The sequence below is a fragment of the Hetaerina americana genome, unplaced genomic scaffold (genome assembly GCF_022747635.1).
Source record: "Hetaerina americana unplaced genomic scaffold, ioHetAmer1.1.p SCAF_3, whole genome shotgun sequence".
NCBI classification, from domain to species: domain Eukaryota; kingdom Metazoa; phylum Arthropoda; class Insecta; order Odonata; family Calopterygidae; genus Hetaerina; species Hetaerina americana.
In genome coordinates this window covers 51,598,610-51,617,883 of record NW_027286874.1, presented here as the reverse complement: position 1 = coordinate 51,617,883, position 19,274 = coordinate 51,598,610, and the positions used below count along the sequence as shown (strand labels likewise).

The window sequence follows — 19,274 nt, the reverse complement described above, 5'->3', positions numbered from 1 at the left end:
GGACTCGGAAAAGTGCAGTTCATTGGATTAATTTTAAAATGAGTTAAATTGCTTTTTTGGCAAGGTATGGTTTTGTAGGATAATTTTATTAGCTTGTACCTCATGGTGCCAATGAAGTTTTTTTATAGCATTTGTATTGGTTAGTTTAAAAATAAAATGCCTGTCTAGGAGAATTTTACTGATATTTGACTGATTCCCATGATTTTTCTGTTATGGAATTGCATTGTATTAATGAAGTGTATAGTTTTATTTTTCTTGCTTTTCATTTTCAACTTGTAAATTATCTTATTGGTTGGAAAAACATTATTATATCCCCAAAATGAAAAAGCTGAGGGAACATGCTCCGAGAAAAATGCTTAAAATAACACATAATATTTTGATTGTGTACGTATTTAGATATTTACCATTTATTTTTGGACACATTTACTATGATATCTAGGCACATTGTCCCTGCTGCAGTAAGAGTTAATTTGATGTAATGTGTAATATGAATTAATTTGATTGAACAATTTAATTTGAAAAAATCAACCCCTTGAGATGTTCAAAAATATGATATTTATTCATTATTAATCTAAAAGAAGATGGGAATAGATGTTATACCTGAGAAAGGTATTTGTTTCTTCTCATTGATGCATTTTAGTACCATGGATTAACTTACATACCTCCTGAAATTCCATTCTCATTACTGTTGTAGTGTGTGACCACTAAGGCCAAAATAAAGTTTATGGCTTAACTGTTCCAATGGATGTATTTTGTTTTCCTGAGGTTTAATCTAATTAATAGTGATCCTTAAATAATTTTACCAAAAATATAAGCACTTAGTTAATACTTTCATTGAAATGCATGGCAATACTTAATGGCTGTGACAGTAACTCTCAATAGGTGAAGTTATTTCCGAAAATTGCAGAGTTACCTGCTGGTTAAGTGTAAAGTTAAATACAGATAACAGTTTCAGGTTTAAACTTGTGGAATTCCTAAATGATGAAGGTAAAAAAAGCTGATGATGATGCACAGCATCGAAACCATGGTCGTGAAGTATTATATCTTTATGTGGAAGTGCTAAGTTAAATAAGTTAAGGAGGATAATAATTCACTCCTAAGGTATCCAAAAGCCAATATCCATTGGTGATGCCCATAAATACAGTTAAACCTCTATTTAGTGATCAATTATAAGAATGTATATTTTTGTTATATCGACATACCTAATTAACTTTGTTATTACTTTCATAAAGTACTTTTTCAATATTATTTGCAGTGAAAAAACTATATTTTAGCCTTTATACATAAGGAGAACATTGGTAGATTAAATACAAGATGTAATCATATGTTAATATATTTTTACTATTTGAATAGGGTAGCTTTCTTTAAATGGGAGATGATCCCCCTAACCAGTAACAGAATATGTACAAAAGGTACAAGCTGTTTGAGAATTAACAATATTTTTCATTTTATTTCACAAACCATACAGTTCTGCTCAATGAATGGTGTTGACTTCCTTGCAATGAGAGTCTGGATTGGAGTATGGCTGACAGTTATTGCTTTAATCGTGGTGGTAGTGGAAGGCAGTGTGCTGGTGAAGATGTTTACCCGGTTCACTCAGGATATCTTTGCAACTCTCATTTCTCTGCTTTTCATCTATGAAAGTTTATTGAAATTATATCAGGCAAGGACTGAATTGAGTGCATTTATGTATGAATATCTTTTGTTTTGTTGTTGATTACATTGTGGTTTCATTCAAAATGATTATTTTGATAGGTATTTCACAAGCATCCACTAGTGGCTTCCTATTGCCACTTTAGTCCTGGGTTGACCGGAAATGAGACAAATAATTCTACCAACATTACAAATACATGGGAGAATGTAGGTTATTTGCCAAGCAATACTAATGTAGTGCAGTTAGAAGGTTATGGTTCCAATCTGAGGTAATGTCAACAGTTCACTTAGTTAAAAGTATAATATTTTTAATGATGAAACTCGATTTTTATAACAGAAAACAGAAGTAATGGAAAAAATGTTATGTGCAATAAAAGTGCATGATTACACAATGTGGATTGAATTAGAATTTTTACTGAAAATATTTTTAATCCAATTTTTTCTAACAGTTTACATGTGGAAAATGGCTCGATTATTGTTGAAGATGAGGGTGGCTATTTACATCTGGAGAACCAGCCAAATACAGCCTTGCTTTGCACAATCTTAGCACTGGGTACATTTTTCATTGCATACTATCTTCGTCAGTTTCGAAATAGTAACTTTTTAGGACGAAATGTAAGTAATCATGTTTCCTGAAATATGTTTGCAAATTTTACCATTCATTTTTATCTATCATGCTGTTAAAAGCAGAAGAATAACTATGATGTCCCTAATGTGGCTAGAAGAGATTATAACTGAAGTTATGCATGTTGAAGAAGTAGATGATATAAAGAGGCATAAGGATATTTGTTTTCACTTTTATCAAAGAAATAGGCTAATAAATTTATCCGTGACTGTTTTAGGCAAGGCGTGCACTAGGTGATTTTGGAGTACCAATAGCCATAATTACAATGGTATCTCTGGATTATGTAATTCCAGACACGTATACTGAAAAGTTGATGGTTCCAGAAGGCTTATCACCATCAAGACCTGGATCTCGAGGCTGGGTTGTATCACCCACGACGGTAGAGATTTGGGTTGCTTTTGCAGCTGTTGTACCAGCCCTTCTCATCTACATACTTCTGTTCATGGAAACTCATATCTGTGAACTTATCATTGATAACAAGGACAGAAAACTTCGCAAAGGATCAGGGTTTCACCTTGATATTGTTTTGATTTGTTTAATAAATACTGGGTGTGGTATTTTGGGGGCTCCATGGATGTGTGCAGCTACAGTCCGCTCTGTGGCTCATGTCTCTGCTGTAACTGTGATGTCTCGGACACATGCTCCTGGAGATAAGCCTCACATCATTGAAGTCAAAGGTATGCAACAGTAGATGAATATGGACCCATGGGAACTGAGCCATTTGTTTACTTTCACTACACTAAAGCAAAATTTAGACTCAAACATTTTCAATATTTCATTAATTAGGACGATTAAACACTAGTGTTGGATTCAGTAGGTGGTGTATTTCTTATCCATTTTAACTAAAATTTATGGTTGAGTTAGTAATTGGAAAGCCTTAACTCAGAACTCTACCTGACTAAAAAGCACCACTGAAAAGTCAGTATGAGTAGATAGTCTAACACATATTGTACGCTCAGTATTTATGTTATTGAAATAAACCGTAAACCTCTCATCATATTCAAATTACACTAATTCATATCGACATATAATGAAAGAGATGAATGAAAAGATATGCATGAGTGTCATCTCGAAAATATTTTAAAACTCATTTCAATGTTTCTCTATAATATGAAGTTGTAATATGCAATGAAAGATAATGATACAATGCTTGGCTCTTTTACTTATTTTTGCCAAATTGGCTAACATGTCATCTTAAACAAGTTGCAGACTGAGCCTCTTTCAATCCCATGCAGACATATTAAATACAAGCAAATAATCTTTTTTATCCAGAGTGGAGTAGTATGTCAACATTTTTATATATGTGTTTTATTTATATGGTTAATTTTTCTTGTTTTTCATGGCATTTTGTACGTGGCTGGAAAACACAGAGCAACGACTAAGTGCACTTGTTGTAAGTGTGCTTGTTGGGGTGTCTGTCTTGATGGCCCCATTGTTGCGCCTTGTGCCTATTGCCGTCCTATTTGGTGTCTTCCTATACATGGGCATCTCTTCCACCAATGGAATTCAGTTTATTGACCGTCTGCATCTATTTTTTATGCCAGTTAAACATCATCCACGGGTACCATATGTTCGGAGGGTAAGAATTAATAACAAGCAAATATTTTAAAAATAAATAAACAAGTGAAATCTGTTATTTCTATCTCATGCAATATAGAAATGAATTTATTAATAGACAAAGCTAGGTTCGGAATAAAACGCATTCAGTCAAGTTTCTCATTAGAGGAAGAGCCGATATAAGCTTTTTTAGTTAAAAAAACTTGTTGTTGCTCAAAGCGCTCAAAGAATATTTATTACTACCAGAGAAGTAGCAAGAAGAGCATAGATTGCAATATTTTTAATTACTACTCATTTCATTCTTCAAAAAATGGGTATGTTAGATTTAGTCCCACTTTCAATGTGCCCAGCAAAATTATCAATCTTCATAAGGGCTAGGGACCACCATGATGTAAACAATGCAGTAACATCATTAAAAAATGTCTATGATGCTATGACTCATGCATCATTGTGCTGTGTTAGTCCCAACATTCTGATTTCCATTTCATAGTTATCCAAAATACACAAATATTGAATTCTTTGTATTGGTATTTATTGTGGAGTAGTTGGGGGGAAATTGACTGTAATCTGGATTTTCACTTTCAAGGGATTACTTTAATCTGTAGTTAAAAAGAGCCAGTGATTGTGTGTGTTCCATTTTAAAACTATTTATTTTATTTGATACAGTATTGGTTATTTGGAGACATGGAAAGTAAATAAAATCAGTCAAAATTAAAAAGCTAGGATAAAATCTAGGATTTCATGTTATCAAAATCATTTGCACATGGTTTTTTATCTAAGAAGACCCATCCTCACAAATAATGCCCTAAAATAAATACATTCCACCTAGCAAATAAGGATAGTTGATTATTTATTTTGGAGAACATCTCTAATAAAAAAATTAATTTCCATATAATGAAGATTCTACAATTTTATGCCCTTTGATTATCAGCTATCATTTATTGAGTAAACGAGAGACTATAATGACTGAGAAAGAGCAACAATAATAACCAGATTTCCGACAGACCTCACCGAGCATTATTAAATGACTTGATTGAAGAAGACTTAATAAAATAAATTGAAAACATTTCAAACTACCAGATTGCTTCATCAAAGTCCATTCCTGAAATGTCATTTTATTAAATTTTCATTCTTAGTTCCTGAAAAATTTCCTTAGCATTAAAAGTGATAGCATTTCTAATTGATGTTGGCTGAAGTCATAAGCATTATATGTACCTGCAATGGGTGTGAATTGTGCTACTCAATGATTGATTAAAAAGAATCTTGACAGGTATGACAACATTTATATGAGTGCAAATGCACACATGATCATGGAAATCATCCATATAATAATGTCATACATTTGGCTTCATAGCTTAATGAGGCAGTTATTATTGGTTGTTGACCATTTAGGGTAGGTTTTGGATGCGCAAATACAGCGATAATATATTTCTCAGCTTCTTCTAGCAAAACACATCCTGACACTACAAGAAACCCTTTCTTTGTCAATGCTGCATACTTACTTCCTCCCTCCATTCTGTCCAACATGCCTGTCCTTTTCCTCCCCCTACCTCACATACCTAATGTTCTCCCCTATACCACAATCCTTAAAATCCTATCCCCAATCAAAGGGCTCTGAATCCACCTTTCCTGTCTCCTTTGGATTTCCTTTCCACCTATTCTTGATAAGATATGCAAGATTAAAATGCACTTCAAGTATATATACAGTGTGATTATATGTTTATTCTTGATAATTGATACATCATACTATGAACCGTAATAAATGATTGATATCAAATTGTCAATCAACTTTATTTTAATTTTATTTAGAAAAACTGAAATGATAATAGTCAGCATGTCCAAATAAATTCATCCTCAAAATCACCTATTTGCATACTTCAGACTGTTATATGTCTTGATTTTAGTTTTAATTGGAAGTTTTATCCAGTTTTATTATTTCCATAGCATAACCGAGAGTCAAAGGAAATAATAGTAATCTCAGTGTGATTTTTTCAATTGTGAGTGTTAGTGATGGATGAATGCTCTTTTCTCATTTTAGGTGCAGACAATGAAGATGCATCTATTCACATTTATTCAGCTCATGTGTCTTGTTGTACTCTGGACTGTGAAGTCAACCCAAGCAGCTCTAGCTTTTCCATTTTTTCTAATTCTAATGGTTCCATTACGAATCCATCTCAAACATTGTTTCTCTCCTTCAGAATTACATGCAGTAAGTATTAAATCTTAATATGTAAGAAAACATACCTTCATCTTACTTTCAGAGTTAAGTATTCTTTCCAATTAATTTTAGAGTTAAATATCTAAATTGTGCATCAGTTTTTCATGAAATGAGTATTTGTTTACATTGAATGACAATCCCCTTACTGTTATAGTGCTAATTTAGAGCTATGAAGTGGATTACTTGCACAGAAACAAAGTGTTATGTTACTTGAGTCCAATTGATATGTAAGGGCAATAGAATAGAATATGCCTAGCTTTCCATTAATGTAATTTGCTCACACAGCATAACTGTTATAATTATAATTGAACTAAATAAAAGCCACCCACCTTTGTTACAAATAAACGTATTAGATGAAGTATGTGTGATTCTCAGTAATGGCAGAGTTGCATATCTAGAACAACTTTTTTCATCGGAAGTGAAATAAATGCCAGGCATGTATGAATGTTAATTCCTCTTGATTAGCAATCTCAATACTAGTAAAGATATGGCAAATTTGTTTGGTGTAACTTATTAGCCTCATAAGATAAGAGTTTGTTAACAACCAAGGGTCCATGGGCCAAATCTTGGTGATTTATCTAGCTAATCATGTTTTTTTTTCATTTTGGTGGGATTTCAAAGGCCAATGATGATGAAGGGGGGAACAAGAGGAGCAGGATGAGGGGTGGGAGAGGACCCAACAGAGAAATGGTTGCTCATGGGGCTTGATTGCTTGGTAGAAAATATTTTGACAATTGTCTTCCGTAAGATCCCCTTGATGTTTGTGGCTCTTTCACTGATTTCGAGTGGCATGAGGTAATAGGAGGTCAGAGAGATAGGGATGTGGTGTGTGAAAGGTAGGGGTAAGTTAAAGGTAACTCCATGTAATCCTAGACAAAACAAGAGTACCTTCTGAAAGTCCAAGAACTTCTCAATTCTGGGACATGCACACAATTAAAAAATGCCTTGAATGAGATGGTCTCACCCACTCTAAAACTGCTCTCAAATCATGTCATAACCTATTTAATCTGAAATTAAATTCTCTCTCAATATCCAGAATTCTCCTGCCCCAAACTACTATCCCTCCAGAATCCATATAATCAATTGTCTAATGTTACCTATAGTTTCTGAAATTAATTCACCATTCTATTCCCTAATGCAATGGCTAGTCTCATAAATTAGGTTTCTCCAGCATGTTTTCCATGAAAAAATTCTGTAGAGCTGGCCCATAACCTTGCGTTGAAGAAGCCGCAGTAAATGACTGCACATGCCTCACCAGTCTTTGTATTTGGCACCTTTAATTATTTTCAATTAAACAATCTCTATTTCAAGCAAATTTCTGGCACTAGTATGAGCAAATCTCTTTCCCCATTCTCAGCTGAACTATACCTAAATAATTTTGAAAACACTGCCAAATCTTCCTCCAACCATTTCCCATCCACTTACTTTCATTATATTGCATATACATCTGCTTTGGCTCTTCCAATGCATACATGATTTCCTCACTGACCTCAATAATTCCATTACCTTCACAATAGAATTAGAATCCAACATATTCCTACCCTTCCCCTACATTTTAACAAATAAGAACCCCAACAATATGTGGTCATTTTCAGTATTTATGGAAGTAGTAATCAGACCATTACCATTAGAGGCATTATGAACATAGATTGCAGAAGGAAGACTACATTTCTTCTTGAATAAATGGTTAAAACCCCAAAACTAGAAGGGAAGACAGGCCTCAGAAATGAGGCAGTGAATGATTATTTATACATGTTTGTTTGGGAATGTTTTAAGGTTTCCATTTTCAGGCTCTGCTTTAAAGTTACAAGTGAAGACATTTTTTCAAGATTTAAAACTTGATGGTCAGGTCAACCTGATGGATGGCCCTTACATAGGCAGAAATGTCATGGCATTTGGGAGATACACATTGGAGAGGCAATAATATCAAATGCTCTCAGAGAAAACAATATCCACGCGTTTTACAATTATCCTTGCGAGAGTTTCATTCGGTAGATGCTGAATGAATGAGAATCAATCAAATAACTTTGTTTATGCAAAATTTAATACTATAGACCATAAAATGAAAGTATCATTTTATGCGGTAACTAGTGATGTCTTTCACGTCAAATAAGGTATAATATATTCCCTAGATTAAAACTACCAAAATCAACAGTACTTTTCTTGGTTAATAAGTTATGTATTTTTTGAAATTAAAGTATATTATCATTGAATTGATTGGTGATCATAGTTTAGCTTTCTGCTTGACAAAGCTGTCACCTCTAGGTGAATTACTGTATTAGATAGGCCAGATGAACATATTGAATTAAGCTCTAAAATGTTCTCGGGATGCCTTATGATGGATAAGAATGCACAAAATGTGTTACAAAGCCTTTTGTAAGTCTTGATGATTTAATGAAGCGATGGTTACAACCCAAATTTTATTTTGTCTCACAAAGACAGTTTTCATGTTGGCAAAAAGGATACTTTTGAAAAAGGGAAGGAATCGTAATATGCTGGCAATCTTAAAAAAAATAATGAATCAGAAAGTATCAATATAAATATTTATTTTCAATTTCTGTACTTACAGCTTGATAGCAGTGATGCAGCATTAGAAAATGAAGACGAAGAACCAGACTTTTACACACAAGCCCGGCTTCCTGGATAGAGTTTTCCATATTTCTTTGACCTTTATTATTACTTGATGATGTGAGAAACAAGTGCTCTTCAGTTACACCACAACACCAAGTTTCTGTTAAGAACAACAGAAGCATCTTAGTTGTTTTGGTTGGGGATGCTAGTTTTTACATGAAAGTGCCTTTATGTATTTCCTCTCTGTTAACCATGTAAATTATTATTCTTGCTTGTTATGATTTCATTGAGGGCATTGCAATGGTTAAGGAATTTTATATAATTGTTGTTTTTATTTAAAATGTAGAGTACCTGTCATTGAAGTCTTCGCATGTGGTCACAACTCTTGCTTAAATGCATTTTAACCGTATACTAGTGCTCTTAAGGAAGTATTTTTATGTAAACAGTATTTTCGTAGTTGGGTTTATGACTCAAAAGTCTCTGTTGTTGAATAGTAAGTTAGTTTCTTGTAGTTTCCAATATTAAATTAATACACTATCTACATACTACAGCAGTTGAAATTTCAAATATTGGAATAAGAATTCCAGATATTATATTTTTCACTCATTACTTGTTTCCCAAGCTACTAGAAAACCATAATTAACAAAAAACTGCTGCTCTTAAGTGAAATTATTCTCTAATTAGAAATATAAATGAGCCACGGCAAAAATAGTTAATTTATCTTTCCATATTTTTTTCTAGTTGTTGTAAATACTGTAACTATTCAGAAACTCTTCATTTTATTTAAAGTTCCACTTCTATCAATGAAGATTTTTAACCTAGTATTTCCAGTCTGAAAAAAGGTAATCTCCACCTGTTAACAAAAGTGATATTATAGTAAGAAGTGTAAATAATTGTTAAGGAATTGACCTTATGTTGTTTAATATTTTCATCAATTATTAAGTGCTGAATATGGCACAGGACTGTATCCTGTAGGTTCATTATAGGTTGAGTGTTTGAAATGTTTACTAATTGTCAGAAAAACTGACCACTGTTATTATGGTGCCAATTATGTGGAGGTTGTGTTACAATATTTTGATTGTTAATGGCAGCAAAGCACAGAAAGAGTCCAGAGCACTTAAGTTCAATGTGTAGTGGTAAAATAGCAACATCTTCTGTGCTGTTGTTGTGAGAGAGAGCTTGTAAAGATAAAAGTTGTTGGTTTTTTCTCAGTCCTAGAAAGCTCATTTAAAAATGGGTATTTCATGGTTCTCTATGAACTCTGTGATTCTGTAAGGAAGTAGAACTTAATGATCAGGGGAAATATTTTGTCAGTATTTTTCTATGAATGTTACAAGCTGGTCTTGGTATGAATTGCAGGTATCTATTTCAACAAACATAAAATCTTTTTATAATTGTAACTTTTAAGCAAGGACAGGGCTTTTGGGTTACTGGAGTATTTTTATATAGTTAAGGATGAAATTTATTGTAACTGAACAGTATTTTCCTTGTGAAACTGTATTTATACTAGAATTTTAATTTTATGATACTTTACGCTTTTCATCATTATGAATAATTTTATATTAAACTCCAGTTTTCAACTTCTTCTTTTGAAGGATTACTTAACCTTCAATTTGAATGTGGGTTGAAGTAAGAGATGGGTTACAAAGTAAAATAAAAGTTGCTGGAAGTGCACAGTACTTATGAAAATATTTGTAAATGACAACTATGATGAAATAGTTTCTACTTTCATAAAGTGGAACATTTTTTTCCATCTTGGACTGCATTAAAGAGCACAAAATTTTACTCTATTAGTGAATTATATTTTTTATTTCACCAATACATACCCTATTCTTTGTGGATATATTATCTATGCACAACCATGAAATGAAATGTGGAACATACAGCTAGAGAATGTTATTGACTGAAATTGAGAACAGTAGAAGATTTTTTTATTCAAATGCATTTTTATTACATGTACATTCGGCTTGGGTATATCATCTATCAATATAATCAGTAAACACGTATAAGACAAGGTATTGGCTATTAAATAGGTCAGTATTGCATTGAGTCCTGCTCAATGGCACTGACCAATAGACGTTTGGTTTGATTAGCTGAAGAAGTATGTAATACGTTTCATGACATAAGTCCTGATTGTAAATATGATCTCGTTCCAGTTTTCATCACAATGCACTATGACTTTCAAAATAAAAATTGAATTTATTATAATAAAAGTGGAACTGAAGAAAATCTGTGGTGTGCAGGATTGTACACTAATGGCTGAGCATACTTGACAAGGAAATGGTTAGCTTTTGTAATTTACATATTATGGCTATCAAATCACCAACATTGAATTTTAAGAATAGATTACAGTTTGAAGATGCCCCTGAGAGAGTCCATACATTTTATATAGACAGTACCTGCTTAGTGAACTGCTGCTCTTAATTACTGACTGGCAACAGGTAATAATCCCAGAATTTCCTCACGGATTACAGAATAAATTTGGTACTGGCTAAATGTAATACAAGATTTCCATTGATGAAACCATGCCGACATGAAATGATGATATTGTCATGAAATTCATTCCTTAGTTATTGGCTGTATAAAAGATTTAATTGTAATAAAATATTGCTTCATAAAAGTCGCATAAATGTGATATGAAATATGTTCAAGAAAATAGATATCCAACAGAGGAAATGCAGATACAAAACGATGCAAGCCATATAAACTGGTATTATTTAGACAATTGAAACAAATTTCAAATACTGTGGATTCTTTTATAAAATAGACAGATGAAAGGAGAAATCATTTCATAATTAAGAAATAGATGGCATTACAAATAAAAAAAGTGAATCAGTATTATGGGTTCTTTTCGAATGGCATTCACTTTCACAAGCAATGGCTAACTTGGGTAAATCATTATCAAAAATTTTAAGTCCCAGGCAGTGTACTAGCTTGTCTCTTAGTCCAAATAAGGGTGTTTCACCCAGCTCACCGAATTATTTTAAAGTTAGAAAAAATATATTTACTGTTCAAAATGAAAGGGAGAATCATGAAAATAGTGAATTTCAGCTAAAAAAAACCTACTCAAGGTAAGAATTATTATCTTCAATGATGCTAGCATGATTATATACTCGACTTATTCATTTTATATAAACAGCAATGTAAACATAAGGCTTTCTCATAATGTTTAAGTAATCAAACAGTAAGTCAAGCCACATGTGCTAAAATACATGCACACAACCACCTCCAAGTACCAAATTGTAACATTCCTTTGATCAACTCACCTGTGTTGAAAGAACTGGAAAAGAAAGGAGTAGAGGGTATATCAAGCCAAAATATTCTTGGGCGAGGCAGATTTGGAACAGTGATCAAAGGTTTGTATAAAGGTGAGTTTTTATCTCAGTTAATACTTCCAATCTATGATATGGTAAAATCAAAACAAATGCTTTAAAAATAAGGATAAATTTTATGTTGGTAAATCCCAAAGCATCTGGTGGATATCTTGTTGTGTGGAATCTGGTGGACATTTATGCAAGTTAATGTAAATATTCACACTAATTAAAAGGAAGTGAATATAGAGCAAATTATTATATTTCTTTCAGAGAGTCCGATTGCTGTTAAACTTATCTCAAAAGAACAAACCAAGTCTAAAGTTATTCATAAGGAGGAGAATGCAGCACAACTTGTTCACCCTAATATAATAAGAGTTATAAAAACGGTCTATAACAAAGGAAATTATGACATAATCTTGATGGAGTACTGTAACGGAGCAAATTTGTTGAGAAAAATCAATGATACCACATTTATTCTTGACATAGAGAGATGCACCAGGTAAAAATATCATTATAACAACTTAAATAAAATTAATACATTTTTTATCAATTGGTACGGATTGAAATAAACTAAGTACATCATTCCCTTTTCACTAAGGTACGCCCTTGATGTAGGGTTTGCTTTGCAACACTGCCACAAAAACAAGATAATACATTTGGATGTCAAGCCTGAAAATATAGTAATTGATATGGAAGACCATTGCAAGCTTTGCGATTTTGGTAGTTCCAGAATTATGGATATGGCAGATGGTGTTAAAGCTCCTTGGCCAGTATGATTACTTATCCTTTTGTATTCCACAAATGAGCAAGTAGTCGCCCACATCGAAAAAGAAATTGAATTTTTTATAACTTAGAAAATTAAAATGAACGTTATTTTGCATTATGTCCTTCTATAACTTCCATAAAAAATTGAAAGCTGTAAGCAGGCAGGAAATGGTGCTAAAATATTATGCTATTGAAAAAATGTGCAAGATGTATATTGCAACAAATTTAATCGCAGGGAACACCAGTGTTTGCAGCACCTGAAGTTTTACGAGGATTGTGTGTTACATGTAAGGCAGACATTTATTCATTTGGTATATTAATGTGGCAGATGCTTGCAAGAGAGCCACCATATTATGGCGATGACATTGATTCAGTAATTTACAAGGTATCACATGCCAAAGTATGAACATTCACTGATAATCATGAATGATTATCAGTGAATTATGATGAAATGCGACTTATTGCCGTTTAACAAGGGGTGACACACTTGTAAAACAATAAAATATTTCAGGTTGTTACCCAGCACCAACGACCAAGAAAATTAGCAGCGACTACCAAAGATGAATTCGACTACATACAACTTTATGAGAACTGTTGGGCCAGCGATCATCATGGGAGGCCTGAAATTGATGGGGTGATCTCGTCTTTACTAGGAATAGCAAGAATAGGATGACATTAATTTGCTTCCAACGGCTAGTCAGAGTAAATATTTATAACATATTACGTTGTATAAAATATAGTTTATGTTTGTACACTGTTTGCAAATAAATACGAGAATTGTTTTGTAACACGGCTACATTGAATGATAATTCAGCTCCATCCGCATCGTGCAAACGAAAGACTCAAAAAAGGCTTCACCTATCCTATTTCAATATCATAATAAAATTCGTCGAACTAGAGGGTGAAGGCAATAAAAAATAAATGGGCATGGACGTGAAATAAATCCATACAATAAATCCACAAAGGAATGTATTTACATTTTTGATACAAAAAATAAGTAAACTTGAGATAAAGTCCCATTTTTCAGATGTCAGGTGGATCTCCTCCGGGAATTAACTAAAAAAAATTGCACGTGTCGATCAATATTCAGAACCGAAAGAATGTAAATTATATAAATACAATAACTAATTTACGAAATGTACGTTAATGAGTTTCCTCACCATTGTAATATTCGTTCCATTAAGAAGAATTTGATCGTGCCGGGTAACACGTTTTCCCTCGGAGGTTGTTTCATACTCAATTACGTCTTCGAGTAATATATTCACAAAATCATCAAATCCTTGTAACGTTCCCACAATTTCTTTGTCATTTTTCATAACAATGTGGATGCGTGAACCAATACACTTGTCTACCAACTCTGAAAGTAGAAGAAAACGACGCTAAGATGATATTTCATTGAGGCTTTTAGCGGTTAAGAATTACTACACAGCCTCCTTATAAGAGTACACTAACAAATTGGACAGAGATATTCTGATCTCTTCATATTACAATAATTCTCACCTAAAGGAAGAATAGTAGTTGGATTCGAATTGACGGACGCCGCCATTTTGATTGGTGTGATAAGTGATTCGATAAGCAGAGGTCTCCGAAACAACCAATAGGAAAGTGTTTAAGAAGTCGTTCGTAGTTGAAGCAATATGGCGTTGTGAGCAGAAGCAGTGCTATTTAGTCGTCAAGTATTTGATGTTGTTCGGAGGTTATGTAGACTCTTTTAGTGGATGGCTATTAGTGAATCAGTGAAATAGAGAAATTCCGAAGGATACAGCAGAAATTTAAGTGAGTACCGATTATTTTAACTATTTTATGGTGGTTTTGTTATGACAGCCATGCCTGAGCATGCAGGAGTGTCACCTTTACAACTATTGATGTTATGAATATTCTAATGCTTTCATTTACTGTCGCGGAATCCTCAAATGGGAAATACGGACTTAGTTTATAAGTATTTAAATATTCATATGCATCTACTTAGTGCTACGTGTGCTGGAATATTAATTATTGTTAGTGGTGCAATTTGGCAAAAATAATTATTCTCCTCGGAAAATTGTCTTCCCTTGATAAGATATAATTTACTTTACTAAATGGGAGGTGTAACGGAATTATGGCATGGTAATATATATACCATTCAAATTTTAGCTTAAAATAGGCCACACCGGTATTGTTTACAAATAAGTATGTTAGACATACCGTTTTCGGAGATCTCAGACTGACACCAATGTTTATTGGGTAATATCTGAAGTGTGTAGAAATGTAGAACACCCCCTCTTGGAATATTTTCGTTCAGAATTGGGAGGGAAAACATTAATCTTTCAAAGTAGAGTACCTACCGTTGCAGGTTGATGCCGTGCAACGGAATGGTTTATGTCATTATAATGTGGTAAAATCAGTTTCTCGTGCTAGGAAAGTATTATATTGGTGCTGAACTACATTTTATTGCACAAAAATTCAAAAGGATATTTTAAAGATTGTCACGATCCATAGTAGAGATTCCTTAAAGATTGCTCCTTTGCAGAATGGCATTGTTCTCTTGCGCAGTTTTAGCGTGAACACCAGTGACAGTCGATATGTTCCTTGATGGATGGGTGTTTTTTTTTCATTTTTTCCAAATTGAGAAAACAGAAGATTTGTATAAAATATGTTATTGACTTGTAGCCTCTTGGAAATATAATGTGAAATATTTTATTTGGCATATCTTCAGTGAATAAGAATTATGAATATCAAAGAACTACTTTGAATAACATTTGAATGTCCTACCAGCTAATTTTATTAGATTGAACTCAAAAAAACAGCCCAATGCCAATTACAGGGACCTACAAGTAAGCATGTCCATTTATTTATTCATCATCCGTACATAACATTCACAGAGCAGACCTCTGGAAGTTGAGCAAATTGCTAATACTTACGTGTTCGCTTTTGTTCTATCTGTGTTTAGCCTTTCGTTAGTAAGGAAAAGGCATGGGCTTGTTCATGCTGCCATATTCATTGAGTGTAGTTCATTTATGATATTCATCAGGTCCTGCGCATTTTTTACTTTTCACTGCTTTGTTATTTCCCATTCAATGCCCCAAGTTTTCTGGTCCAGATTGAAACAATCAAAAACAGTGTCCGCATTGGAGGCGTCTAATATCTTTGTCGTTCGAATAGAAAAGCACCGCGTTAATTTACTTCGTGGAGTAATTGTGATGGAGGTGCTAAAAGGAGCCTTTACGTTGTCAATCAATTAGTTTGTGTTTTTTTTCAAATTACAAGTTGTAATATTTTGCAGGTTGATGGAACAAAAGGTAATTCCTGTGATATTTTTATGGTACCTAACATTTGTTGTTCAATTATACATTTTCGCAATCACTATTATGATGTAAGTAGTTTTTTTTGGTACTTATTATGCCTCACGTCTAAAAAGTATTTTTCGGAGGTAGTTAAAGCGTAGATTTAATCTTTGGAAACATTTCGGGGATATGATATATCATGGAATTGTTGAAGGGCAAAGTGATTTATTGTTGAATCCAATATTGGTGGGAGTTTTCCGTTTTATTATACTACTGTGGATTTTGGAGGCTGCCGTGTTCCTAAGGCTATCAGCTGCTCAGTACGCATTTCAGTGCAAACGGGCGATGCAAATTAGTGCTAGCGTGGCTCTCGAATACAATTTCAGTTATTAAGGCTGTTTAGTTTCTGAGCTAATAGTGAGAACAGAATATGCCTCGAAACAGAACAGGGTAGAAGTCTGGGAAAGGAACTGCTGAGGGCACACACGACGGAGGGTCTGATTACTTACGGGTGTAATAAAAGGTCCAGTAGAAGAGAGGATGAAGAGACGTCGGAGGACGGTGAATGATACGTAATTTGAATAATGGAGTAGAGTATGATGGGACGAAGAGAAGGGCATATGAAAGGAATAAATGGGTGGAAGGCACCTGGGTCCTGCGTAAGCGGATTGACGAGGATGATAGTTGGACTTCCGTATAATAATAAGATATTCGCTACAATAATTTCTGATGAGCTGACTGGTCACTAATGTGATTGCGTCAGCTGATGATGACAGGTTTTTCTCCTTCTACCCGCCCGTTATATGTTCAAATTTTGGCGCCCCCAACTCAAGCGATCGGGAAGTTACTTCACTGCATCATTATTAAATAATTAAACGCTGGTAACCAGGTACGTACGTGTTCTGATGTATTTCGTATTGCTAAGTTGTTTAGCAAGTTTTTTCATCCCTTAGTTTCATCCCCTTAAGTTTTGACTATATAATTTGATGTTAAGGACTGGTGTGCCGTTTGTTTACTGTTTGGAAAGCTGTAATAATTACAAAGGTATTAGCTCTAGTGAGCCCTCAAGCGGTATCGGTTGATCGGGGTGCATAATTGCCAGTTTGCCCTTATGGGAGATGGCCAAACTAGTGAATTCCAATCATTTTTATGATATATAGATCTCCGTGGTTATATTCTTCCGAGCTTCCTAACATTTTTATCGACGAATGTAATTTCCTTATAGCATGATTACAGACAATATTTGGGGAAAATATCGCAGCATTGGTAATCCGGATTTTGGAGTAAAGTAATTTGATGTGATATGCAGTAATAATTGATAATTCTTGTACATTGAAGTGCCTCGCCAATCTGCTGATACTACTGATCTCCGCAATGCGGATTAGTTGATTGTTGGATATTAGACCATTGGGATACCCAGCGTACTATTCGAATGGCAATGGATTATTAGTTGGAACGCTGGTCAACTTATCTAACTGCTTAAACGATTATTTTTCGTTGAAAGGTAAGGCGTTAAATCAGTTCTAATCGTAGTTGTTACACTACGAAATAAATATGACGCAGTTTAAATGCATAGGAAGTAACTCTTGCCATCAAGTGAGGCACTGTTTTCCTAGATCTCAAAATTCCTTTGCGTGAAACGATAAGAGTTTTAGGTGACAAATCCCCGGTAACGTTGGTCGAAGGAAATATTTCTAATCATTGTCCAACAGAAGAATGAATACTTCATTATTTTTATTATCTTCGGCGTGCATGTTCGATGTTTTTTACAAAATTAAGCGATCTACAGGAAACTAATATGTGTACGAATCCTTGTCCAAGATAATTTGGAGTTTCTAGTGATATTAACTTCTCCTTGGTGCTGATATTTTAGAATGAGGGGTTCAGTAGTTACATTAATGCAACTAACAGTCTTGGCATTGAAATTTCTGTCCGTGAATTTCTGCTGTGAAGTCGTCACCATTTCGAACGTAAAACATTTCATGGTTAATCTAACTATATTTGAAGTGAAGTGATAGTTTCTCGCTTCTCTTTAATTGCTTCTAATGTTATGAATTCGACTTTGATTTTGATCCTTGAGTAACTAGCCCTTAATTTCCACTTTAAACCCTTGCCGGTAGCCATTTTAACCGGGGCTTATTGCTGTAACTAGCAGAAAGTCGGAGTTGTACTCACATTTTTTAAATACATTTCTTTATTGAATGCGCGAGGGATATATCAAATTAAATTAAGTCGTGAATCAAATTAAATGAGCCAAAAGAGCCTTTTAGGCAAATTCTTGTTCTGGGATCCGTTCCTGCTATTTACGTACGCTTTGTGGTATTTTTCATCAGTGATGGGAACCCATGATTCCTGTTGAAATGAGTGACCTTGGATGTAAATACTTTTTTATTTAGACTTAAGTCTTTCCTTATGTTCCTTTCAAATGTGATTAATGGCATTTTCGGATCCTTAACTTTGGTTTTATTGTTACTTAGAAAAAGGAACAAAGAATTAAGACCTCGTCATTTCTCTTTTGGGACCAAGTTAAAATGCTGTTCTCTCCAAATACCTAAGCCATATTGTGTGAAGTGATTCATCTTATTGGCCCCTTCTGTAGATTATTTTCTGAACATTTCATGTATTGTTGAATCTTTAATTTTAGCCTAATGATGTTGAATTCACCTAGCAAAAGATCTTATTTACTTCCTACCCAAGTTGGAGAGAGTTCTTACTACTTTGGCATGCCATTACGTGGTGGTACTGATTTATTTATTTCATGATAGCAAAATGTGAAGGCACGTCAAGATTTGGTAAAAAAAGCGTTCTTCGCCGTCCACAATGAGCACTTCTTCTGAATAAGTTAAATATAAATTTGACCTTGCTGAACCATTGTATCGTTTGTCTCCAATTTATGACTTAGATTTCCCATTAATGATTAACCTTGGTCGTTGAAATAACCAGGCCCCCGTTCCCGTTTAGACAAACGGTGTTGAATGCTGGTGCCAAGCCATTGTCGCGGTCTCTGTAATAGTTTCTATCCCAGAATATTCTTAAGAATCATCGTCTCATTTTAAAGTTTTCTTACTAGTTTTTACTAATTTATTGCCTTACAGATAACTCGCCGAAATAGTTGCTTCCATTCGATGGAATGGAAGCATATTTGGGTGTCACCGGTGAGGGATGACATGTTTGGATTATACAATCTACCTTTTATTGACCTAATGTTCAGAAGTAGTTTGGAGACATTATGTCGTCTGCAGTAATTGCCTGTATATCACGAGCATCGAGTAAACCACATTTAATAAGGCTTTGAATACGAAACGTTT

At 34.0% G+C, this 19,274-nt stretch overlaps 3 protein-coding genes across 8 annotated transcripts in view; 2 read left to right on the top strand and 1 right to left on the bottom strand.

The window, feature by feature from the left end:
• Positions 1–10,410, top strand: part of Ae2 (Anion exchanger 2) — a 176,059-nt gene extending 165,649 nt beyond the window's left edge. For all 5 annotated transcript variants that reach the window (XM_071587120.1, XM_071587121.1, XM_071587118.1 and 2 more), the window contains 7 exons: positions 1,469–1,663; positions 1,756–1,922; positions 2,103–2,268; positions 2,496–2,955; positions 3,649–3,857; positions 5,874–6,044; positions 8,623–10,410. In XM_071587120.1, the coding sequence (XP_071443221.1) occupies positions 1,469–1,663; positions 1,756–1,922; positions 2,103–2,268; positions 2,496–2,955; positions 3,649–3,857; positions 5,874–6,044; positions 8,623–8,700 (1,446 nt within the window). In that variant the 3' untranslated portion in view covers positions 8,701–10,410. The remainder of the gene's footprint in view (positions 1–1,468; positions 1,664–1,755; positions 1,923–2,102; positions 2,269–2,495; positions 2,956–3,648; positions 3,858–5,873; positions 6,045–8,622) is intronic.
• Positions 10,411–11,490: 1,080 nt separating this feature from the next.
• Positions 11,491–13,409, top strand: Mos (Mos oncogene). 2 transcript variants are annotated; one of them, XM_071588204.1, is made up of 6 exons: positions 11,491–11,695; positions 11,799–11,980; positions 12,209–12,437; positions 12,537–12,708; positions 12,939–13,088; positions 13,215–13,409. In XM_071588204.1, exons 1-6 carry the CDS (start codon positions 11,502–11,504, stop codon positions 13,374–13,376), a joined length of 1,089 nt encoding a protein of 362 aa, XP_071444305.1. In that variant the 5' UTR covers positions 11,491–11,501; the 3' UTR covers positions 13,377–13,409. The 2 variants fall into 2 exon arrangements, with proteins under 2 accessions (XP_071444305.1, XP_071444304.1); XM_071588203.1 differs by having other exon boundaries at positions 11,799–11,992.
• Positions 13,410–13,655: 246 nt separating this feature from the next.
• On the bottom strand, positions 13,656–14,267 carry LOC139690666 (U6 snRNA-associated Sm-like protein LSm5). The gene is made up of 3 exons (XM_071588160.1): positions 14,204–14,267; positions 13,864–14,060; positions 13,656–13,759 (listed from the first exon to the last, which is right to left on the bottom strand). The coding sequence occupies exons 1-3, from the start codon at positions 14,247–14,249 to the stop codon at positions 13,727–13,729; spliced, it is 276 nt and encodes a 91-aa protein (XP_071444261.1). The 5' UTR covers positions 14,250–14,267; the 3' UTR covers positions 13,656–13,726.
• Between the last annotated feature and the right edge of the window lie 5,007 nt (positions 14,268–19,274).